Source organism: Haliaeetus leucocephalus, unplaced genomic scaffold (genome assembly GCF_000737465.1).
Source record: "Haliaeetus leucocephalus isolate CR32 unplaced genomic scaffold, Haliaeetus_leucocephalus-4.0 Scaffold406, whole genome shotgun sequence".
NCBI classification, from domain to species: domain Eukaryota; kingdom Metazoa; phylum Chordata; class Aves; order Accipitriformes; family Accipitridae; genus Haliaeetus; species Haliaeetus leucocephalus.
The window spans coordinates 9,280,211-9,306,254 of NW_010972842.1; the positions used below are offsets into that span (position 1 = coordinate 9,280,211).

At 36.4% G+C, this 26,044-nt stretch overlaps 1 protein-coding gene across 1 annotated transcript in view; it reads left to right on the forward strand.

The window, feature by feature from the left end:
• The window catches only part of USP15 (ubiquitin specific peptidase 15), an 85,487-nt gene that overhangs the window by 28,450 nt on the left and 30,993 nt on the right, over positions 1-26,044 (forward strand). Inside the window, exons 3-7 of the mRNA XM_010574117.1 lie at positions 4,297-4,427; positions 7,135-7,261; positions 12,388-12,533; positions 15,066-15,127; positions 25,522-25,605. Of these exons, the coding sequence (XP_010572419.1) occupies positions 4,297-4,427; positions 7,135-7,261; positions 12,388-12,533; positions 15,066-15,127; positions 25,522-25,605 (550 nt within the window). The remainder of the gene's footprint in view (positions 1-4,296; positions 4,428-7,134; positions 7,262-12,387; positions 12,534-15,065; positions 15,128-25,521; positions 25,606-26,044) is intronic.

The window sequence follows — 26,044 nt, forward strand, 5'->3', positions numbered from 1 at the left end:
ACTCTCTCACTGTTACAATTATTCAGGTTTGACTGACTTTTGCTGAACTGTAGTCAGATTTGTGGACACAAGTCTCAGAATACTTTCCCAGGTATTTTAATCTTTAGGTCAAATTCTGTATTTAATGACCAGTATTGAAATACCATTAGAGACATTAATATTTAATCTTCAAAATCTAGTGGATACAAAATCTAGCAGATAATTGGTTTCCTTCTTTGCAGTTACAGGTAATACAATAGTACTGCATAATTTGTTTGCACATGGTAATACAGATCTTTACAACTTCATGAGATTTATGGTGATCTCTGACTTTCTTAATTCAAAACTTCTCAACCGTAATTAATATCATTATTTTACAAGTTAAATATTTAAGATGATTGCCTCTTTCATAAGACTTGTCACACCATGTTGCAGTAGTTGTCAGTGTGAGGGAGTGTGCATGTCTGACAGGGACTAGTATCAGTGCTTTTGAAGAAGGTGCTGTATTGATGTATGCACGTATATGTTCTCTTCCATCCAAAAACTTAAAGGTCTTTTTGCTCCAGGTGAGTGATGTGTTTTGTTTTCTGAAGTGTGAGGATCTAGATCTTTTGTACGTTCTTGTAGTAAATCTCGCAGTGAGGCAGGCATGTTCAGCTGATACTTTTCAGTTGAAATTAGATGTAGCAGGATCTTTTTATCCTCAGTGAGGCAGCATCAGCTTATTCTCTCTTCTGTGTCTACCCACTTTAAAAAAGGTGATTTCTAGATGTGCAAAGCACTGTGTTAGTTGATCTGTATTATTTATAACTTAATCTACACACATGTTCAGATTATGTTTAAAGTTACTGTGGATGTGAAGCCTGTACAAAATCTAAATCTAGCTGTCCAAATCTAAACGCATGTTAGCCATTTTGCTAAAAGCTCCTGAAAACCTGTATTCTTACTATCGTTTTGACACTGTGCATACCCCTTTCAAAGTAAACACAGCATTGGGGTTTATGAACTTCACTTTTTGCTCATTCATGGTTCTAAAACTATGGCTCTGCATTGGCAGTGATACCATGCATCCAATTACTGTCTGACATCTACTGTTCCTGTGTGAAGGCAGTTTTAAAATTAAGGGCATTAGTGCTCAGCAAATAGTAGCTGTTACCTTCCCCTGCTACAAAGCAGCAATCCTCTGTACTAGGTTTCCTATGTAGCATAAACTGAACCTGAAAATGCTTGGGTTTTAATCCTATCTTTGACATGTCGTATGCACTAGTTGCTCTCATACTGCTCTTCTTAAGTGTTAAGTCTGAAAATTTGCATCTGATTTAAAGAATATAAAATAATCTAAAAGCGGCATGCTTTCTCAGATACTCTGCTGCACAACCCAGTGGTAAGGAAAACTATTATTAAATTCAAGAAAGACTGATTCTAGGAAACTGAAGCAGTGTGTTGTGCTTATGTTACTTAAATATTGTTCCCTTATTTCCAGAATATTTGGATGAAATGGGAGCAGTGGAAAGTAACAGGCAGAGATTTCAGTTAATCTCAACATATGCAAAAATGTTGCTGTATGTAATGGAACGCACATGTGCTGTCTTCAGAAGAGATATGTAGACAACTTCAGATTAGCAAAGCAAGCACAAGGAAGTAGTCATTTAGCTGATCATAGAAAACCGTGTTGCGTATGAGGGACTGAGTCATCAGAGTCAGGGGACTTCTTTGGAATAAGGTTCTGAAAAAATTACACTGGAAAAAATGTTGGGGATTTTAGAAAGAATGGAATCCAAATTATATCTTCTCACTATAAACTCCTGTAGCAATATCAGATCAGTGCAGAAATACAGTGTGAACTTTTTAGAGAGATACGTGGGCCTGAGGATGTGTTTGTGATTTCTCCCCACGCCTTGCTCCCAGTTATAATGAAACCACCATATGCATAGTATTGAGTGGGCCAAGTAAGAATTGATAGTGGAAGTTGTGAATTGTTTCAGCAAATGTTTCTTGGATATAGTTCTTGCATATAGATTTTTTCCTAATCAGTCAAGACAGTTTTGAACCAAAATTTGAGTCTTGAAAATTGTTACTTTTAGGATAGGATGAAACAGACTGAGGGGAAAAAAGGAAAGTACCTTTTAAACAAGTGCATTGATTGAAGTCTCATTTATTAGGTCACATTTATTATATTTATCTCCATGAAGAACTGAATTTTTATTTACCTGTATGTTCACTGAGATGTTTATGTGAAATTCCATTTTACTTTTTGCTTGAGAAATTTATGTACTCTGGCTCCCAAAGTAGAATCCAAAGCCTGAGGTTTTCTTCCACTTTCCTTTGTTGCCTTCTGTGTTGCCCTTTTGTTTTTTTCTTGCTAAAATTGCAACAAATACTTTGGCTATTTCCGAACTTGATTATCCCTTTTTCTAAAATAACTTCATGATTCTAACACTTAGCCTGGCTGTATCTTGGGGGTTTTGTTGTTGTTAGGGGTGTTTTTGTTTAGTTCTTCCCACATTGACAATTTTTATTGGGGAAAGTGCATGCAAACCATATTGTACCTTCTTGACTGCATGAAGTCATCTCTAAACTGCACGGATTACATATTATGGAAACAGTATCTTTTTGCCACCTCTGAGCAGCTAGCTAATGGTAGTAACAAATATTGTACACTTAAACTACATGAACCAGAACAGTATGCGTCTCCAATGTTTTGCTCACACATCAAGGTACTTAGCTGGAGAAGGAAAGGGAGTCACCACCAGTGTTAAAATAGTAAGAGCAGAAGCAAGCTGTGCATCCTTCCTTGCCCATATTTTCACCATTTAGGTGATTAAAGCAAAAAGCATTGCTTTTTTCCCTTATTTTCCCTTAAAACCAGAAACCCTTTAAACCAACTGAAGGTATAGCAAGTGCAGGTAGAGTAGGGAGATTTCTAGAGTCTTTGTAAGCTGAATCGTGTTTAATCTTCCCACCAGGAACTGAACACATCTCTTAAACATCTCTTAAATGTCCTCAGTAGTGTTGCCCTCCTACAGAAAAGGTCATGTTGAAACATGTTTTGTTAAATTCTTATTAAAAAAAAAAAAAAGGTGTTATTATTAAAGGACCTTTAATTTTTAAAGTGTGCCTCTTTTAATGCTCAGGATAATATTTTTTTAATTGAAGTCACGTTATGCTGTGTTTGCTGAATCTGTCTGTACAAAGGAGAAAGAAGAGAAGTACAGAAATACGATCACATGAGAGGACCTTAGTGCTTTTCATAGGTGCATAGCATGCGCTTATTTTTGTCCTTGCAAAAAATGTAGGTAACAATATTCATTTTGCTTAGAAGTATACTTAAAAAAAAAAAAAGTAAATCTGAGAGGAAGGCCAATACTTGAAGCAATTTGAGATTATTTAAGGTTACTTTTATGCTCAGTTTTAATTGTGCAGTGTGTAATTCTGCAGTTTATTCACTTAGGACAATGAAAATAAATAGACTGTATATTTATTACAGTCTATTTATTCTTTGTACATAGTCTATTTATTTTCATACTTCATTAACCTTGTCATTCTGATTTATTCTTTGGAGCTGAATGTGTGGGTCTCCCTGTTTGATCTCCCTCTGTACAGAGGGATGTTTGCTGGCCTGTAGTTAGGTACTTCAGATGGAAAGACAGCTGCCCTAATTGTCTGAGGCGCACAATGGCTCAGGTCTGGAATCACCTCTTACGCATATAGGATAGCTGCTATCTTACTCCTGTAATAAGGATTGAACCAAAGCTAAAAGCATGCTACTTACGTAAATAGGTTACCAACTTGTACTTCTTTCAAGTGTTGCATCTCACTGTCCCTGTGAAGAATTTTGTAGGGACTGTGTTTCCAGAGTACATAGTATCCTTTAAGTAGGAGGGTTGTACCATGTTATTTTCTCAGTCTGACATGGATTGAATGACTTCAAACTTTGTCTTGGATCTGCTGTAACTACCCATTCCTGCGTTTTCAGTGAAGGATGCAACTGTAGCATGAAATGGAAGTATCCATGGTGATGGGGGAATATGTGCGAAGTGGGTAGAGAAATGGATTGGTTTCTCTGAAGGCTATGGTGGTGTGTGGTAACAAGTTAGGCACTTATGATTGCATGAGGATACGGAGTTGTCACTTGGGTTCCTGAGTGCAGGAATGCTACCAGTAATAGGTGTGCTATGCATGAACTGCTTTGAACACCATAATACTAATAACTGTGACTTGGAAATTTTTTTTTTTGCTATTTATATGAAAAATGTTACATTAAAAACTCAAGTAACAGAATTGCAGTATTCAAGTAAAAATATCTTTCTCTTACAGATGGTGATTCTCAGTCTCTCAAGGAACATCTCATTGATGAGCTGGACTACATCCTTTTGCCAACCGAAGGCTGGAATAGGCTAGTTAGCTGGTACACACTGATGGACGGCCAAGAGCCAATAGCACGCAAGGTACTCTTAAATTATCCATTGGGATGAATATGATTCAGATATAGTCCTGCAAATATGCAAGAGTTGCACAGAAATTTATTAGAAGATTCTAAGTCCTGGCCTGTGATAATCATATAGACAACTTCTGCCTTAGTTGCTTATAGATACCTAAATCTTACTCAGATTTTAGGGGCTTAAGTTTTTAATATTGAGAAATGAGGATGCAAAGGATGTAATACTTTTTTTTTTTTTTCTGGAAGTAAGCCCTCTAATATTTCAAGAAGAACTTCATTTAGAAGCTTGTAAGTCTATTAATGCAAATGATTTTGTAATTAAGTATAAAGCCCTAAAACTGTATTGACTATGTTAGTGAAAAACCTAGCTCTGATAATGTTAACACTGTCAGAGTAATTGTTGGTTCCTTTTCTGATGAGCACAGTCTTCTGTGTTCAGCAGCTTGCTAAGGGAGTTTTTTCCTTTAAGTCAAAAGCTTACCTCAACACGGGTACTGTAGTCCATGATACGGTGGATACTGTGGCCCTCTGTCAGTATGAGATACTTAAAAATTAACATCTTTGATGTTAATTTTTGTTTGCTCCAGCATATACCATCAGTATTATTAAGGTGATAGGACGTTTTACCAGTTTATTGATCAGGTAATTTGTTTGTATTATTTCTTAAGATATTCAGGTTAACGATTACAGTTGCATCCTCACTGGACTGAATTACTTAAGTTTTAAAATACACATTGGTATGTTTGCCATTTCTAAATTGACCATTAGGGCATATTCTTTCAGTTACAGGGATCTTTATTTTAATTCCTGAAAAACTGCTGAAAGAGTATTATGATTAGAATTTAGTTTGATATGACTTCTGGTGTAATACATCTTTTTTTTTTTTTTTTTTTTGTCCTATGACATGAGTGTGGTCTAACTACGTGCATGCTGGCCATTTACTTGAAGTGCATTCCTTTCAAACAAATGCCAGATTTAGCTATAGAAGAATTTTGTGTCTTCAAGATTCATTTGGTCAGCAATAGTAGTAGTTTGTTGTGGTTTTTTTTAACATTCTCTTTAATGCAATAAAAGAGATCTTTTTTTAAAGAGACATCCCTGGAATGTCTCTTTCTTTTTCTCCAGTTCTGTAAGAGCTGAAATCCATTAAAATGGCTCTCCTTCTTTAAAGATATATCTGTTATCACCTTGTTACTGTTTTTCCTGAAGATGGATTTCAGCAAACTGAATGCTCTTCCATCATCATGGTAAAGTAAAAGTTCTGTAATTTTTTTCACTTTGGGGGGAAATTGGAAGGAGAGAGAAGGGAAATTTGAGTAACTTGCCTTCTACTTGGGAGGAACTAACTGGAAAAATACATGGAGTATAATGAGAGGCCAGGTAAACTGGCATAGCTTCGTTCTTTTCTGCCAATACGAACAGTAGTTATCCTCCGAGATGCATATTCCAGTTCAGAATTTTTCTTTCTGATGCTTTTGTCATTTGTTCATGATTCTTTCTCCTGTCTGCCTTGATGTTTTTTCATAGAGGTGGGATGATACTTTTCGTTCATCCCCTTTGTTGCGTCAACTTTTTTTGAAACATGGATCCAGATTTTAAATTGGTAAAATGTTGTACTTGATCCATGTCAAATAACATTTTGACTTTATGTAATACGATGTGGTAATACTGCCACTACCGCGTCAGTTTTATTCTCAGAACTGTCTTAGCCATACTGCACAGTTTTGTTTACTGCCAACTGTTTTGTTGTTACTGTAGTAGCTGAAAACCTTACTAAGCTACTCAAATTAAGATGCATTTTTATTTAAATGTCATGGTTCGCAGTCATTAAAGCTAAGGCAAACTACTGAACAGCAGTGAAATCATTCACTAATTTTTTTTTTTCCTACTGTACATGCATACAAGTTATATTTGTACAGCAGATAGCAGATCTCTCCTAGCAATTAGCTGGTGGCTTTTTTTTTTTTACCGTATTTGTCAGATGTATCACATATCAGGCTGATGGTTATTTTTGGAACAGTCTACATGACTAAGTACTGCAGTTACACTTTGGAAGATCAAAGGGAAAAACATTTAAGAGGTGACCCTGAATATTTTTTTATACATTTTACTTTTATAAAAAAAATTCCTGTATACTTAACTATTTTGTAATAGGTGTTACAAAAATGAACATATAATAAGCATCTGTTATAAGTAGGTGGAATTTCAAATGAATATATTCATTATCAGAATATAAGTGGAAGATTTGTAGGTCTTGTTTAAATACAGGATTTGTTTAAAAATGTGATATCCAGATTTTAGTAGTGTGTATTCTGTTTCTGATAAGTATTCTTTAACTGTGAAGACTAGTTCTTCATGTTTTGATGAAGTAGCATACAATGAATGTGTTTTGAAATAAAAATAACTTCTGGTGGTTTTGATCAAGTATCTTATCTTTTGGTTAAGTATGCGTATTTGTGATTTTCCCCGTACTTAACACTTTGAAATTCATGGTGGTGTTATACATGGGTAAGACAACATGATCATGGAAAAAAAATTACTTCTTAGTTTACCCTATTTCTAAAAAGTTATAAGAGAATTTTAGTTCTAATTTTTGGCATTTAAGTGTCTTACATTCCCTGAACTTCAGTTTCTTGAAGACTTCTGAAAAATATTTTGAAGTGTGTATATGAAAACATGTTTGGACTGATACCTGATCCCAATCTGTTTTTCAGGTCGTTGAACAGGGTATGTTTGTAAAGCACTGCAAAGTAGAAGTATACCTAACAGAATTAAAGCTTTGTGAAAATGGAAATATGAACAATGTTGTTACACGAAGATTTAGTAAAGCTGATACAATAGGTATGCACAACTGTTTTTAAAAATATACGATTGTTACTTGTTTAAATAGTGCTTGGTAGCAAGTTCTGAATAAGTAAGTCTCTAGGTAAAATGATAGATGGGTATGGTAACCATTAAAAAGGATGGGATTAGTCTTGTTTGGGTCAAAATGAAAAGTTAAATGATTTGGAATATTTAGGATTTTTAATACAATTAAAAAAAAATAATTGTGTATTTTATTATCTAGGCATCTGTGTTAACTCTGAGGTTTGCGCTTCTCAGGAAGTGAACAGTGGGATGTTTCTCATTATCTTTATTGGATTCCGTAGTACTTTTTGTTGTCTTTTGGTGTGTAAGAAATGTACTTTTTTTTTATGTGTTTCTATTCATGTCTTTCACTAGCCAACACTTTTGAGTCATACATATATATATATATAAAGAGAAGGGTATATTACAAAACAGAAGAATGAATTGAATTTATAAATTAATGGCTAAAGGTGACCTACAAAGGCACTATTCTTTGGGCTGTGAAGTGGCAGGCTAGGCACAATCTTTTACAGTAACCGAGTCCTGTATTAAACCTTTAACTTACCTTTATAGTTATTTTGCCTGCTCTTTGACCATTGTGTCATTGTTTGAAACCATATTTTGATAACATTTGGCTCTGAAAATAACAATCAGAACATATGCAAAGATATTGCCGATCATTTAAACTCTATTTTTGGTGTATTTGTGCATGTATATCTGAGATGAGAGTCTTTCAATTAGCTGTATTTGTGCAGTTAAAATTGTACTTTATGCCCTTGGTGCTTTATGCCCAGCCATTACTCTTTGTTTACATTCTTTGACAACAATGTAGTTTTTTCAGGTTTTGCTTCTCTTTACATTATGGGTAGTGACTTATACTTCCTACAGTTTAATTCTTTGCAGATTGCTTGCTTTAAAAACAGAATCATTTTACATCGTTAAATTTTAATCCTTAAGTTAAGTAATATCTGCTTCTATTAGAGTAGAAACTTAAAAATTACAAAATTTGTCCTTGAAACAGGGCTTCAGTGTTGCATGTTAATTGGCCTTTTTTGAGATCTGGTTTAACTTGGGAGATGTACTTCATTATTCTCTAAGCAAACCCAGAAACTTAGAAAAACCAATTTAACATTATCCTTCCCTGAGGACCAAATACAAGGTATTTTGCAGCTATACTGAATTTAATTGTATCATTGGAATTATAGGTAATGGTTGAATTTCTGATATTTTCTTTTTCTAATCAGAAGCAGGGCATTTTGGAATGACTGTTACTTGGAGATGTATTCATTGTTTCTTAGCAGAGAGAGAATTACAGTTGTGAGAAAATTGTCATAAAGGGTAATGAGAAACAGCCAGGCTCACTGGCAACCCCTTTGCAGACACTGGCCTTACTTGCTTTCGTGAGATGTGGATGACATGCTCTTGGAAGCCTTAAAACACGCCTTTTCTGAAGCTGAATCTTCTTACGCAGAGCACCAAGCAGGGCTATCCTAGCCAGGACATCCAAAAGAGTTTGTATCTTAGAAGAAGAGCTAGAAAAATTAAACCCGCTTTTAAGAGTGAAAGAATCGCTGATCCCTGAGGTTTTTCTCTTATCCATTAATAAGATGGTGATTCCCTGCCCCCCCTCTCCCCCCCCCGGTCCATACCTTAAGTGTATTTAAGGTAGTTCTGGAATTCATCAAATACATAGCAGAGATACTCATTATATCAATAAATAATATACAAGAGGAATCTCGTAGAATCTTGGTTACTTTTCACCCTTCCTTGCATATGCCAGGGATGCATTTTCATTACGGCTGCAGAAGACTTGTAGTACCAAAGACTCAGTATCAGCCCCTCTGAAGTGAGTGGGCATAAGGTACTATGGTCTTTTCAAAAAGTTTCAATTTTTCTACCCACCATAATTGATTACATTATTTACTGCCCTCAAAAGATCCAAGGCAAGACCTTCCTTAATTCACATAAACAGAGAAAGTTTTGGAGCAACTTAAATACTCGGAGCACAATATAATATTCACCTACCAATCTTCAAATGCGTGTTATTCCTGCAATACCTTTGCTTTTCCGTTCAAATAGAAACTAAGCTAAGCTGTATGTGAATAAGTTAGTACAAGGTAGGAAAAAACAGTTATAGAGGGTAGACCTAATAATGACAGTCATTTTCTTGGGGTCGTGCTGGAAACATCTAATATGTTCTTTGGACCTTCTTAGGCATCTCTTACAATTGAGGACTCTTGCCTTGGGGCAGTGCATATTAACTTTGTGACTGATTGATGACTAACTTTTGGGAGGCGGGTTTAATTCTAAAAAGAAAGTGAGCTAGACAATGGATGTAGTTCAGGCAGCATTTCAGTCTAGTTATTGTTGCTTATCCTAGGGAACATCAGGACTTCTGAGTGAAAATGAGTTAATGATCCATTCAGGAGTCTAAATCATATGAAAGTACAATAAAACTAAGTCATCAGCTAATGTGTAGGCCTTTTCTACCTTTATTCAAGAGTCTTACAAACCACAAAATGACAGAAAGACTGTCTATAGCCTCTGTTATGGACGAATAGGAGTCAGGTTGTGTCTGCAGTGCCAAAACCAGTTCAAAACTGAGCTGATAAATTTTGTAGATTACACCAGTGGCTCTGCATCTAATGGACTTTTTTGGACTTTTGCTAGTAAATTATCGTGGCAAATGGCTTTGATGCATCTTTCCCTTTAATTTGCTGCAGAATACAAGAATGTAAAACTTGCCACCCTTGAGGACAATTTATTCTGCGATCTGTGACTAGCCTGTCCCTTCTTAGGGACGCTGGGATTACTGTTTCAAAGTACAGATTAACATTTTACTGCAGTTTCCTTTAGCCAATATTTGTGATAGCACTAGCCTTTAGGAGTCAGGGTGTACTTGTATTAGGATACACTGAACTTCTCCAGCATCTCATCAAGACTCTTCCATGTAGTCTTGCAAAATAGTACTTAAATCATGCAGCTGGTTTTTTTTGGAGGAGCTGTCTGATTTTTTTAATGATACAGGATATATCCTATATAGGATCCATAACCTTTGACTCTCAAATTGAACTATCTCAAATTGGTGCTATATAGCTTTTGGGGTGAGAGGCATCTTTAAAGGGCAGTTCTTCCCGTCTCTCTCAGACTTCATCCTAGTACTATTCATCTCGTACATGGGATGTGTATAACACTACTAGAGGAGAACCCCATACACAGTACGCCTCAGACCACACATATTTGCATGTAATGTTTTCATTTACACTGGAACAGGCACTTTCACTTTAGATCATAAGCCAGCACTTCAATGATACTTGCTGGGGCGTGGAGGGAAGAATTACAAAGTGTGCATTGGTTATGTTCATGGAAGTACGTAAACGAACCTTAGTTTCACAGTCTCAAAATTAGCATAATAGTCAGGTGGAACATGCCCTTCCCAGAGTCTTGGACATAATGTGTAGTCATCTGATAGGATTGATGCTTCCTGTCTCATAACAGTTCTGTTAGTGAAGCTGGAATATGTTGAAAATTAACATAATAAATGTTAACTTAATACTCCCAAAGAATACAAGCTGCAATGCTCAAATAATTAATTCTCATGGTATTAATAAGATAGTGAAAAATTATCTTTTGTAAATTCTTTTAGTGAAAGTCATTGATAAATCTGGAATATTTTTTTTAAGATTGTTGCTGAGTAGATTCATTCTTACATTCAAATACAGTTATTTGAAATAATTGATTGAATTTTGATTCACAGTACTTTTTTTTTAAAGTCAACAAATGAAGTAACAGCCTGTTATCTTGTTTATAGCACCTACCTTGCCTACAGATTATCTCTGTTGCAGAAACAAGTGATCCAGTCTAACGCTTGCTTTCATACTAAAATGTGTGTTAACTAGTATAGAAGAAAATTGTATTCAGTTGTCTACAATATCTACAAATTTTATATTGGCCAGTTGTCATGCATTTCACAAGCCAATGGCAGGATTTTTACAAGATACTCTTAAGCTTCAAGTCTCATTTTGACTTTTCATATTTAACATAGTTGTTGTTATTAGAAGAGAAAATAATAATCTTAAGTAAAAGGTGACAAGGGGAATTCTAGAGGAGCTGAAACACTGGTATTTTATCCTGAGACTTCAGGAGAATGTCTCTCAAAGAGCTTACAGTGCCCATTTTTATAATTGCGTTTTCAGTGATCATCAGGAATAAACTGTATGTTTCTTGACTCCTATTTTGTTTTCTATGTTAGCTGTTATGAGACTTGGCTGCCAAGGGGCTTTATGAGTGTACCGGTTAAAAAAAAATAATCTAAGTGAGGTTGCTATGATGTAGCACTGCACATGTTAGTTCAAATTAAAGAAGTCTTTAAAAAACTCTACTTTTGCATAAGGAGAATGGAGTTAATTATGAACTTCTTAAATTCCAGTTGTACACAATAGTTCTACTACCTTAAAATTATGTAACACTGATTATATTTCTGTCAGGTAGAGTAAGAGCTGGTAGACCATTTTTATGTTAAATCTTTCAGGAACATAAAATCTTTTGTTGTCCTTTTAAAATAAATTTATGCACTTCAGTTTTAAAGAGTGGTCTTTAATTTCTGTGAGCATGTAAATTAAACTTTACACATGTATGTTGTGCTTGGTGATAATTGCACTGGGATATGGGTAGTAGAAAAGTGAAAACCAAAAAGGGTTTGATTTAGGGAGAGGAACAGAATGACTTGCCATTCCTGCTCCTGGTTTTGCTGCCAGTCTCGGTTTTAATCATGCCCTACCCGTCCACACTCCTGTGTTACCCACACTCTGAGAAATTAGTAGATGGGTACCTAGGTACCTCATGTCATCTGTTATTTATCACCTTGTCTTTATTTGGTCTGCTTTGCTAAGAGATTCAGGAGGGGATAAAATAGTCCTCTGTTTCCATTTTAAAGGTAAGCAAACTAGCAACTTCCTGCTTGTCCTACAACATGTAGGACATGTAGTTGCATGGCTATTTCTACAGTTTTGTTCATATTTTGAATATAAGAAAAAAGTAGGTGATTCTGATGCTTTATTCAGCCTTATACTGTTTGTGTAGTGAAATGCTAAACTTGTGTTCTCTCCCTTTCAAAACAGATACAATTGAAAAAGAGATAAGAAAAATCTTCAATATTCCAGGTGAAAAAGAGACCAGATTGTGGAACAAATACATGAGTAATACTTTTGAACCTTTGAATAAACCAGACAGTACCATACAGGATGCTGGTTTATACCAGGGACAGGTACAGTGTAATATTATTTCCTTTTTTTAATACATTTATTTTTTTGCTCATGAAAATGTAGCTCTACCCAATGAATTTTTCTTCTTTTTAAATGAAAATTGCCTTTTAATAGATTGTGTTAGGATAGAGGATTTTATAAACAAAGTCATCAAAATAAAAGTAGTCTTTGAGTATATTTTTAAGATTAAAGATGAGTTTAACTCTCCTGGTGAATTAAAAGTAAATGAACATAACATTGTTGACTTTGGATTTTGTAAAATCTGAAATAAAAAAATATTCCTAAGATCTGGGATGTGTTCCCATAATGGAACCCCAAATTTGAAGAACTTTTTAGGTACTTTAAAAGAATAATGTCTTCTACTCAAATTCTACTGTCCAGATATCAGAAAGAAATTAAGAAAAAATGAAAATAATTCAAATAAGAACTATAGAGACAAAACAGCTTGAAAACCTGCTTTAGCATGAGACAATATCACTTTAAAATCCCTTTATGGGAGGATTTCTTACAAGATAATTTTTTTACCTTTTCAGATGTATATAAAGAACAAAGATTGGATGTTAAAGCTACACAAATAGAAATGCAAACTGATTGAACAATTTCATTATTAGAATAACTTTTCAGATTATTACATTGATTCTTTAGTCTTCAAATAGACTTGGATTTTTTTTCAGCAGCTGTATTTTATGCTGTTGTACTACAAGTATGAATGGATGAAATTTCATGGCAGTAGTTGTAGGCAAGATTATATTAAAGTATTTCCTTTTGCCTTGAAATACTTGACTCTAACCTACTTACCAGCAGTATTTATGCCGTGCTTCAGTTTTCTTTTATGGCATGGAAGGTAAGTAATCAGTGCACCAAAATAACAGCATGAACTATTGTGCCCTTTAGCTTCATGCTGCATGCACCTAAACCCTAACATAGGTAATTCTAACAATTCAGAGGTCCTGCTGGAAAAGCCCGCATGTCCCATAAAAGATTTGCATCAAAGACATAACTTGCAAATTGCCTCTATCCTAGTGAAACATTAACTATGAAGCAAGCATGGTCTAATACAGCCATAAAAAGATCTCTAGGTGACATCTGTACTTTCAGCAAAACAAATATTGTTCAAAACCAAGTTTAACCATGGTTTCTGAAAATGCAGAATGTCGTGGTAGACCATGTGTGTTTGGTCAGTTGCACTTGCTGACACACAAGGTTGTTGTTTTTCTTGCTGAGCCTCCTAATCTAATAATAGTTATTCTGACTATTTACAGTCTATCTAACCTAATAGTAATTTTTTTACGGTGTAATTCTAAACTATGCGTGTGGTTGAGTAAATCAATGTTTTGAATTTATTAATTGGTTTCTGAAGTGAGTCTTTAGGGGTTTCATTGAACTTCTAAGTCTAAATCTTCCTTTTATTTAGTAGTCTCTTAGAGCCAATGGAAGGAAGCAGAATCTGTCTTACAGCATTCATGACCAAAGATAGCAGACTAATCTTTTCCAGATAGAAAGCAGCTCATGATAGAAAGCTGGTTTTCAATGTAATGTCTTAATGTCTTCAGACTGAAAATGTGATTACATCTTCAAGTGGCAGCATGACTTATGTATAAGGTCTTGAGCGTAAGTGCATATGTGAATGAATGTATGTCACTGTGTAGACACATATGGGCTCAGCATGGCAGTTAATTAGCATCCTGAAACATCAGTGTACAGTTAAGCAGAATTAGTTGCATTGGAAATTAAGAGTTAGATTCAGTTTAAGTATTGGAGTCTAGTTGCCATTTCAGATGATCTAGGCTATCCCAGCTGTCAATCCAGAAACGCATGAGCTTTTTGTAGGTCCTGTGTCATATCTGCCAGCATAGGGCAGATATCTGAAATACCTAAATGCGTTTCAAATGGCACTTGATGCCTGTGTTTAGGACTGAGTGTTCTGTACTCCCTTTTGTACCAATAACAACTTGAATGAAATTAATTTCATTAACCAACTGTCCCACTGGAAAATTAATATTAGATTAATGCTTTTGCAACAAATACAGGAGTAACCAGACAAGTATGATTTTAAGGTTATCAAGGCAGAAAATGGTTTGGTTTGAGGTTTTGGGTTTGGTGGTTTTTTTCCCTACCAATCTGTGTGTATGAGAGGCAAAATTCCTTCAGGAATATCCCTTCCTTAACAGGGCTGTTGTACAGACATGTGATTTCTATAGATTCATAGATGCTGTTTAGACATTGCAAGTCGTCTTCTGACCTCTTTGAGAGGTAAGGTCTTGCCATTTTATCTATGGATTGTTGAGGCATACAAATGTTAAGTGGCTTGACCAAAGTTGCACAAATTAAGTTGTGGGGAGAAAAAAGTGAATAGAGCAAGAGGAAAATGCAGTGTAATTGAATAGAATATTCTTGAACCTCAGGGAATGGTAACTTAAACATCAGTCTTTTCTATCTCAATTACACATCAGCAAATCCATTAAAAAGATTGGAACAGAAAGCAATCTAATGATACTTTTATTTCAGTTTTCTTATTACACTTTTTGTGATAGGTACTGGTGATAGAACAGAAGAATGAGGATGGGACATGGCCAAGAGGTCCTTCAACTCCTAAGTAAGTTGTGAATTTAAGTCATATTCTTCACTATAGCTTAACTATTTTCACATGTTATTTTGCTTTAAAAAAAGCCTGTTTTTAAAAGTGGCATTTTATTTTGAAAATCAGCCTTCAGATGTTTTAGCTGAAAATATGCTGAATAGTGTATTTGTTATAAGCGTTACATATTAATAATGGTGAATTCCTGCATGTACGCTGCTTAATTTTGTTGATTTCAGTCAGTGATACATGTTATCCTGCTTAAAAATAGAAAAAAAAAAATCCATAGTAGAAAACCGTAAAACTTGGCTTATTTTATTTAGATTTCTGTTTCAAAGCATAATGTATCTGTTAGGCGAACATAGATATATGTATTTTATCAGTATTTTTTTATATCTAAATGTTCCCATGGATAGCTTGTCCTTTTATCTCCAGAGCACAATATTTACACATAACCATTATTTAAATTGCAGTCCACATTACCAGCATGTTGCTTTTGTTCTTTGTTGGGCTGTCGTCAATTAAGAGAGCACAATGTTCTCTTTCTTTTCTGTTCTTCCTGCTGCCATTATCAACAGTACCTTGATAATGGCAAGTGAGTAGAAAGACTTGAGTGTGGTTCTTCTCATCTAATGGATAAACTTTTTTTAATATTGTTTCCAGAATCTAAAACATGTTCTGTTGGTTTTGAAGAACAGTTGGAACTAGTTAACTAGTAAACTAACATGATCTCAGCCTTACAGATAGTTAACTGTGTTTTCTCCCATTGTTGGCTGGTTCTTGAACATATCTTTCAGGAAAAGTTCTTTTAAGTTCCTTTTATTTCTTTTGATATTCTGCATTCATTTAATTGAGGTTCACTGTTGTTTTAAAACATTTTTATATTATCATTGCTTATCGTTTGAAGGACAGATTCTTATTTTTGGTGGTTTATGTCAAGGGCTTTTATTAGGAACACTAGCTTTTATTAAGTTGCTTAATGAAGTCTGAGTTCAATTTAAGCTTAGTATGAACAGCGTAATCTTGCTTACCAAGATGTTATGACACAATGAATTGAGAATGTAGAGCAGCAGAAAGAATGGGATGCAAAATACTTGAAGTCTAGTCTCTGACCTCAAAAAACGTCTAGTAGAAATGTAAATTCTGAGTCAAATTTTAAACATAGATTTTGGAAGTTAAAAGAATTTAGATAACTCAATGTCACGGATTCTTTTTGGAAGTTTGGGTAGGAAGATATTCTTGGTGTTGGTACCTGCTTTTATTCTGCCAGATTTCCATTCCACTTTATGGAAGGCATTCAGGAGCAATATATAAATTAAAGAATATGTCCTGGAAGATGTTTGATCTGGGGACAAGGAAAACGATAACTGTGAATACTGGTGTCAGTGGAGGCTATAAGTAAGCCAGCAAATGAAGATGAAGGCATGTTTTTGAGGTTTGTCAGGTATCAGAAAGATGGATTGAAATTTGGTATTCAAATGCAATGTAATAGTGGAAAATTTGCAAAATTTAGTAGATTCAGATAGAAACTATCAACAAGCAGTAATGGGGACAGGTTTTTACATCTGTTTAAAACGATGAAAAATCTAATAAATGTTTAAAAGGGTAGAAATATTACACACTTGGGTTTGAGTCTTCTGTGTGAGATGCATTAGGAGTATTAGTTTGTCATCACAAATAGTATACATCCAGCTACCTTCCTGCAGTCCCGTCATTGGTCACACGCTGGTCTCGCACTGGTTCCTGCTGTGACTACCTCTTTGTAGTGCTTGTTTGAGAGAACTACGAATTGTAAACATAAATTCTGAGGCCAGGGAATAAAATGCCATATTTAGAAAGGTCAAAATATAGAATATTGGAAAGAATGAAAGGTTTATATTGCTTGAAAAGGGCAGGATCATTTCAGAACATCAGCTAAGCTTTTTACAGAATCGTAGAATAGTTGAGGTTGGAAGGCACCTCTGGAGATTGTCTGGTCCAATCCCCTGTTCAAAGAAGAGTCACCTAGAGCAGGTTGCTTGGGATTGTGTCCAGTCAGGTTTTGAGCATCCCCAAGGATGGAGGCTCCACAGCCTCCCTGGAAAACCTATTCCAGTGTTTGACAACCCACACTGTAAAATAAATTTCTTACATTTAAATGGAATTGCCTGTGCTTCGGTTTGTGCCCATTGCCTCTTCTCCTTTCAGGGGGCACCGCTGAGAAGAGTTTGGCTCAGGTTCCTTTACTCTTCCCCCACCAGGTATTTCTACCCTTTGATAAAATCACTTTGGAGACTTCTCTTCTCCAGGCTGAACGGTCCCGGCTCTCTCAGCCTCTCCACATAGGTCACATGCCGCAATCCCTTGATCACCTCTGCGGCCTCCCGCCGAACTTGCTCCAGTACATCCCTGTATCTCTGGTACTGGGGAGCCCAGAAGCGAACCCAGCACTCCAGGGGTGTCTCGCCAGTGCCGAGTGGAGGGGAAGGATCACCTCCCTTGACCTGCTGGCAATGCTTTTCCCGGTGCAGCCCACGAGGATGTTGGCCCAAGGACACGTTGCTGGCTCATGTCCAGCTCTTTGCCCAGCAGGACCCCCGGTGCTTCTCTGCCAGTCTGCTTTCCATGCGGTCGCCCCCCCACCACCACCACCTCCACCCCAGTGTGTACTGGTGCCTGGGGTTATTCCTCCCCAGGTGCAGGCCTTTGCATTTCCTCTCATTGAACTTCAGGAGGTTCCTGTCTGCCCATTTCTCCAGCCTGTCGAGGTCTGTCTGAATGGCAGCACAACCTATGTTGTGACAGTTGAAAATGACAGAGTAAGATGTTCTGCACATTTTCCCTGCCTCTTTCTTGTTAGCGGAAGCATAGCAGCAATCTTTGTATCGATTGCTTCTTTTGGCAATTTTTCTTTCTTCCTACTGCAGGTGGTGAACGTTGACAGTTTTTAATAAGAAACGTGTTAAAGGTGTGAGAATCTTCTTCTACTGCAAGAAAAGAACATATTTACTTTGAAAGTGGCCAAATTGGAACCTCAGCTCGGTATAGGAAGGAACACTTCAAAAATTACAATTCTGTTTCTCTTAGAATTAGAACGAATCGGTAGAAGTTAAAAGATCGATTATCATCATAATTGTCTCTTCTTGTGAAGAAACTAGGAAGAAACGATTTCAAGTTTGAGATCCTTTTTATATAGGAGCAGAGACCCAGCTCTGCAACTTAGAATTTCAGCTTTATGGCCAAGCTGGTCAGTATTTGGATTTCTTTTAGGTGTACTGTTCTTCTAACTTCTACATTTACTTAATTTTGGAAGTAATTGGAATATCTGCTGTAAAAAACCCACTACAGTTTAATGATATCTGATATTGTCTCATATTTTAATGCTGCTTAATATTTTTGTGTTTTGCTGGGTTTTTTTTTGTCTGGAAGCATCTGAATATTGTGTACATTCTTAAAATGTGCACAGGATCAGTCAGGCTTAGGAATAGCTGGATTTTGGGGTCTCTGAGAGGTTCTGTTTATGTCAAGTGTTCATATTGGCTACTGGGATGTTTGTTGCTCAGGAAGCTTGGCTTCTGTGAAACTTTTTCTAGTGAGCTCATAGTGACTTCTTCTGGAATGTCTTTACTGTCATCTGCTCCCAAAATAGATATTACTCAGCTTTAATGGGCAGTTCTGCAGCAAATTTTGTTATACTAACTTTTCTTTGAGTAACTATCTCTTCAGTGTCATACATGTGACAAACTCATCCAAACATGGAGATCCAAGTTGCTTTTGTAGCTTAGTTGCTGCTGATCCCAGTCCTTGAATGAAGGCTTGTGATCTGTGTGCAGTCAGGTTTGTTTTTTCATATTTGTATCCTTCTGTGGGAGATTATTCCACAGGTGGAAAAACAACTAACTAACCAACCCTATTTGAATGGTTTATTATCATCAAGAGGATGTTTTAGACTAAGATATAAAAAAAAATCTGAGGTTGTAGTTCAAATAACTTAAGCAGCTGTACTACGAAATCAGATTACTTGTGTTCAGGGAAAAAACGTACAACAATTAAAACCTTTCATCCAATCTGTGATTATAAAACTTGAGATAAGGAGAAGGAAGGAGCTTAAGTTTTGGAGTTCCATGAATTACCAAATGAATAGCCAGGACAAGGTTTCTATTAGTTTTCTGTTAAGAAGTTGTTACCTGTTTATGTGCAAACAGAAAAGCAAGTTAGAGAAGGATACAAAGAAGCTATTAACTAGAAACTTATTTCGTTCTAAGTTTAGAGAAGCATTGTTTGCTGTTTTCTTGGAAAACTTAATAAACAAGTATTAAATCTATTGATTCATCATATTCTTCAAAAATGCTTCTTATATGGCAAAAACGTAAGAATTTTTAATCTAGCAATATATATCTCTGTGTATAATAAAAGTAAGAGATTTAATTCTAATCCAGTTTTTTTAGACTTCACTGTGGAATAAATCATTCTAATCAAACTGCATAATTTACAGATGGTCTGCTGTTAACTTTAACAGTTTTTGCATGTAAAAGGGAATACACTGATATTTTTTTTTTGACCACACAAAAATTTGAGACTGTGCACATTTATAGTTTTTCTTCTTGGTAATAATGAATGTTTTCTTACAATACTTAGTCACATGGTAAGTTTTTTCATAAATTTTTTTCTGGTTCAAAAATGTATGCCTCTTTATCTTGGAAAAACACTAAAGGCTCTTCATTCTTTTTTTTCTGAGCTGGATCCCATAATGTTTTGAAGAAAAAAAAAAATAATAAAAGATGCTAAGCTATCCTTTTTGAAATAATTTAATGCTTGCATATCCAAGTATTTTAGGCTTCAAAAGAAAAACTATTTGTCTACTGAAAAGTGTCATCTTTAATCAAGAGGTATAAAATCTGTTATTTTATTCCCCCGAAGCAGTTGATGTGCAGACAGGTGTGTGTTTTTACTGACTTTGCTGCAAGAAAGATAATTGTGGAGAATAGAGCTTACTGGGGACTTATTGTGATGTCTTAAATTGTAAAAGCAAGAGCTGTCAGAGCTTGTCTGCTAGTCAAGAGCTGGACTGCTGATTGCTGATGCATAATAACTTGTTAGACTGTGGTAACCATGTGTCTGAGCCCCTGTGGGTAAACATCAAACATTGGTAATGTACAACAGACGTTTTCAAGTTAGTTTAACAAACATGCTCATTAATATCAGTTAATGCAGGGTTGAGAAACTCTTAACAAATGCATGCCCTGAACATTAATATTTGTTTTGATTACTGAATGTTAAAGTATCAACCTTTCATGCACAACCCCCAGAGAAGTATGATTAACTGAATTAGTTGGGTTTTGTAAGAAGAGAATAGTCTAAACTGAAGTAAGTTAAGCATACTAAAGAGTGCTTTAAAATACTAAATTGTATATTAGCCTGATTATAACCACACCTTCACAGAATCAGAGTCCTTGAGGATGGAAGGACCTCTAGAGATAATCTCATCCAGTCCCCCTACTCAAAGCAGGGGCAGCTGGAGCAGGTTGCCCAGGACCATGTCCAGGCACATTTTGAGTATCTCCAGAGGTGGAAACTGCACAACCACTGTGGTCAACCTGTTCCAGTTTTTGACCACCCTCACTGTAAAAAAAAGTGACAGTTTATAATTTTTTGTGTGTTTTTCTTTTTGTGTGAACATAATCCTATATTCAGATGGAATTTCATTTATTTCAATTTATACCTGTGGCCTCTTCTCCTTTCAGGGGGCACCGCTGAGAAGAGTTTGGCTCAGGTTCCTTTACTCTTCCCCCACCAGGTATTTCTACCCTTTGATAAAATCACTTTGGAGACTTCTCTTCTCCAGGCTGAACGGTCCCGGCTCTCTCAGCCTCTCCACATAGGTCACATGCCGCAATCCCTTGATCACCTCTGCGGCCTCCCGCCGAACTTGCTCCAGTACATCCCTGTATCTCTGGTACTGGGGAGCCCAGAAGCGAACCCAGCACTCCAGGGGTGTCTCGCCAGTGCCGAGTGGAGGGGAAGGATCACCTCCCTTGACCTGCTGGCAATGCTTTTCCCGGTGCAGCCCACGAGGATGTTGGCCCAAGGACACGTTGCTGGCTCATGTCCAGCTCTTTGCCCAGCAGGACCCCCGGTGCTTCTCTGCCAGTCTGCTTTCCATGCGGTCGCCCCCCCACCACCACCACCTCCACCCCAGTGTGTACTGGTGCCTGGGGTTATTCCTCCCCAGGTGCAGGCCTTTGCATTTCCTCTCATTGAACTTCAGGAGGTTCCTGTCTGCCCATTTCTCCAGCCTGTCGAGGTCTGTCTGAATGGCAGCACACCCATCTGGTGTATCAGTCCCTCCTCCCGTTTTCCTGAAATCTCTCATCTTGCTGAGGGTGCACTCCGTCCCCATGTTCTGGTCATTAATAAAGATGTTAGAGAGTATAGAACCTAGTACTGACCTCTGGAATATACCACTAGTGACTGGCCTCCAACTGGACTTTGTGCCACTGGTCAGAATCATCTGGGCCCAGCCATTCAGCTGGTTTTAATCCATTTCACTGTACGCTTAAGTAACCCCTGCTTCATCTGCTTGTCTATGAGGATGTTACAGGAGACAGTGTCAAAAGGCTTACTGAAGCTGAGATAAACAACATCCATTGCTCCCCCCCTCATCTGCCAAGCGTTATCTCATCATGGAAGGCTATCAGGCTGGTTAAGCAACATTTCCATTTTATAAATCCATGCTGACTTGTCCTTGTCACCTTCTTGTCCTTCATATGTCTGGAAGTGGTTTCCAGGATTAGTTGCTCCATCACTTTCTGTGGGATTGAGATGAGGCAGACTAGCCTGTAGTTCCCCAGATCTTCTCTCTTGCCCTCTTGAAGATATCAGTGCCATTTGCCCTCTTCCAGTCTTCAGAGCCCTCTCCCAATAGCCAGGACCTTTCAAAAATAAACAAGACTGCCATCACAGTAACATCAGCCAGCATCCCATCAGACCCCATGGTCTTGTGTATCTCCAGTGTGTTTAGGTGCCCCCTAACCTGATTGTCGTCCGCTGAGGGTAGGTCAGCCTTGCTCCAGATTTTGGTTTCAGGGGCGTGGGATTCTTGAAAACTGGTCTTACTGGTAAAGACTGACACAAAGAAGGCCTTGAGTAGCTCAGCCTTTTTTACGTCCTTTGTCACCAGGGCCCCTGTCCCATTTAGCAGTGGCCCATGTTTTCCCTGGTCTTCCTTTTGCTGTTTGTGTACTTGTAGAATCTTGTTGGCCTTCATGTCACTTGCCAGATTTAACACCAGGTAGGCTTTGGCTTTCCTGACCTCACCCCTGCATAACTGCACGGTATCTCCATGTTCCTTCTGGGTTATCTGCCTCTGCTTTCACTCAGCCACTTTCTCTTGATGTCTGAGCTGGGTCAGGAGCAACCTGTTCATCCATGCAGGCTTCCTCCTGCTTTTGCTTGATTTTCCACTTGTCAGGATGGACCATTCTTGAGGTTAGAGGAGATGGTCCTTGAATATCAACCAGCTTTCTTGGGCCCCTCTTTTCTCCAGGGCTGTATCCCATGGGACTCTTCCAAGCAGATCCCTGAAAAGGCTGAAGTCTGCTCTCCAAAGGCCAGGGTTGTGTTACTGCTTTCTGCCCTGCTCTCTCTTGGGATCCTGGATTTCACCATCTTATGTTCATTGGAGCCAAGGCCCCAACCTTCATATCCCCAACTAATTCCTCCTTGTTCGTAAGTATCTGATCCACCTCTCCTTGTTGGCTCCTCAATCACCTGTGTCAGGAAGCTGTCATGAATGCACTCCAGAACTTTCCTGGATTACTTGCGCCCTGCTGTGTTGTCCCACCAGCAGGTATCACAAGGGTTCAAGTCCCCCATAAGGACTAGGGCCTGTGAACGTGAGGCTTCTTCCAGTTGTCCGAAGAAGCCTTGTCTGCTTTTTTTTTTAATCGTTGTGATCCAGGCAATGTATAGGAGATGCCCACGGATTATTGGAGGAAAACAGTTGTTCTGGTTGCCGTTGTTTTTGCTGACATCTGTATTTATGTCTCTGCTGTGGATCACTATGGGAGTTAAAGTGTAGTGCAGTTTAACGATAGGCTTAATGAAGCGTGTAGGGAAGTCAGTATCTAATGTGATTTACCATCTATCTTGGCATAGGACTACAGTAAAGTTTGGGTTTTAACCTGTCTTTTGCTGGACTGTTAAAATGCTAAACTACAATAAATAATTTTGTGTGTTTTGTTTGTTAGATGGGGAAAAGTTACCATTCAAATTTATCTGTTACATAGTTCCTGATGCTTTTCTAGCTATGTTGAGAATTTTGTTTACTCTTCTCCTGCATGTGAGAAACTAGGCCATTTACTGATTATTGTTTTTTTTACAATCAGAGTTTAAAATTGATTATTTTTGTCAAGCAAGTAACTGTATTCTTTGGACATCTTTCTGTGGTGTTTTAACACCACAGTAACATTAATACATACTGAAGTTAGTATACTACTAAAAGGACATATACTTTGTCTTAGAACCTTGCAATTAAAGCATAATTGAGTTTTTGTTGCACATTTGATTACTCATTTTGTCTTAGGAGATTCCTAAGTCAATGCAGTTGTTTTATGAGTAGATACTTTTGGACATTCTTTTTGTACAATTTTAAAGGCAGAACTGAAGTATGGCAATACATTCAGCATTAGCATTTACTGTCTTCTCAGGGTTTTTTATTATCCTTGTTTTGATCTTATTTTTTTGTTTTAAATGGTGGAGGGGATTTCTGCCAACATTGTTACAAAGTTTTGCCACAAGCATTGAAATGTATTAAAAGCTGTAAGAGCTGTGAATGAATTCTGTTCTTCTCTGTACACAGGGTTTAGCAATGTAAGCAGCCATAAGCAAATAGAAAGGCTGCACACCTCAGAGTAGTACGAGTCTCTTGCTGTTTTACCTGTTGTTATCACTTTGTATTTGGTAGCAAATGCTATCAAGGAATAAAACTACTCATGGTCATCTTCTTTAAGAAAAAAATTAACTTGTTTTTAGTTTTTGGTGCAAACCAGAGTTTTATTTATGTAGCTCATTCTGGTTTCTTTTAATTTTTTAGAGAACACTTATACATTCAGGTTTTAAATTTAAAATGTGTTGCATTTGAATTTGGTTTAAATCATATAAAAGCTTCAAAGTTGTTTCAAAACGTTGAATTTCAGTTCAAAATGACTCAGTTCAAGTAGCTTCTTCTAAAATAATTACATGTATGAATGTGCATAATTTAACTTCTGTCTTGAATTTTAAGTAGGGTTAAACTGACTTCAGTTTTATATCTTTCTTGTGGATACTGTATTTTACTTCTTTGAAGATAATGTTCAAAGAAGAGGATTTAGATTGATAAAGGAAATCTACAGGAAAGCTTTATGAATGTTGGGTCAGAATACTCTAAAAATTAAGTAACATTTTCTTGACATGGTAATATATCTTTTGGAAAAGGTTTATTAATAAAAAGTTGAAAATCAATGTGAAAATATACTCAGGAAGATTTCCTGTGTAAAAATGTTTCTCTCCTTGCAGAGTTTAGTTCTTGAAAGGTGCTTAAAAACATACTGAGCATCCAGAATTTCTTCTCTTAATATTGTGTTATGTATTTCAAAGCTTTCCAATGACAGCTGGAGCTTTTTGCAAACCACTTGGGGTTGCATAGGGCCCACAAAAACATGAAGATGCATAAATTCCTTTGAGTATTCAGAGCCTTTTCCATGATTATCTGTAAGATTTTATCAGAAAAAGAAAAATACACTGCAAGATAGCTGTGTATTGTTTGTGATTAAAATTATCAATATTCTTATATTTAAAAACAGTCTTAAACAGTGGGTATGAGTGATAATGCTATTACTTTTGGAAAAAAAGGTTTTTAAAGGTTATTTAGTGTTGTACATAATATCCTGGATTTTTTTAACAATATTAATAGATTTTAATTAAATGGTTTCATGCTGCTATTAAACTAGCCTTGAAGTATGTACCTTAATCATTTTTGTATCTTGTATCAACATCCGTTTATGGTTAAATGAAAACTTCATAAAATTTCCATGTTAGAAACTTTACATTCTAGGTTTTAGCACATCGAAATATCTATAGTCATACTGTAAACTGAAAACAATTTTTTTAGTACAGTGGCCTGTGATTTTTTTGTTTGTTTGCTTGCTTTTTGTTTTTAATAGCTCTATTTCTTCAACACGATATGAAAATATAAAGTACTGTGAAGCATTTCAAGTTTTAAAAGTTGGATTCTGAATGCTGCATGTCCTAGGTATTTTTAGTGCTTTGCCCACTTTCTAAAAAATATTTCTTTTCCATGCTTGTTTATATGCATTGTTCATTTGTTAGCATTCTTTCATAGTTTTTAATATCTCAGCATTTTTATCTAATTTATCATTTTCATATTTTTAAAGGTCCCCAGGTGCATCCAATTTTTCAGCTTTACCAAAGATCTCTCCATCTCTATCAAATAATTATAACAACATGAACAACAGAAAGTAAGCTATATACCTTAAAACATTATTTAATTTAATCGCCCCAGTGTGACAGAAACAAATTTTGATGTTTTATAACTCCTAGCTTAAGGATTTTGATTTGTTTTGCAATATTTGGGTTGTGCATTGTTACTGGTCACTATTCCATAGCGTAGGTATTGTAACGCATGATATCAGGAAATGAAACGCAGTTAAAGTTGTTTGGTAACTCTTAGTGCTCAGTAGAATAGACACTAAAAAGAATGCTGAGCATTTTAAGAAAATATATAAAGACTTCATTTAGAGTTTGTCATGCTAAAAATACATTGTTGTTGTTATCCTGCCTGAATTTAGATGGACAACAAAAAAAAGCATAAACTACTTATATTTATGGTGGTCAGGTTTTCCCTTATTTATTGATGGTAAGGTATAATAGCAGCATATGTGATATCACACATTGATT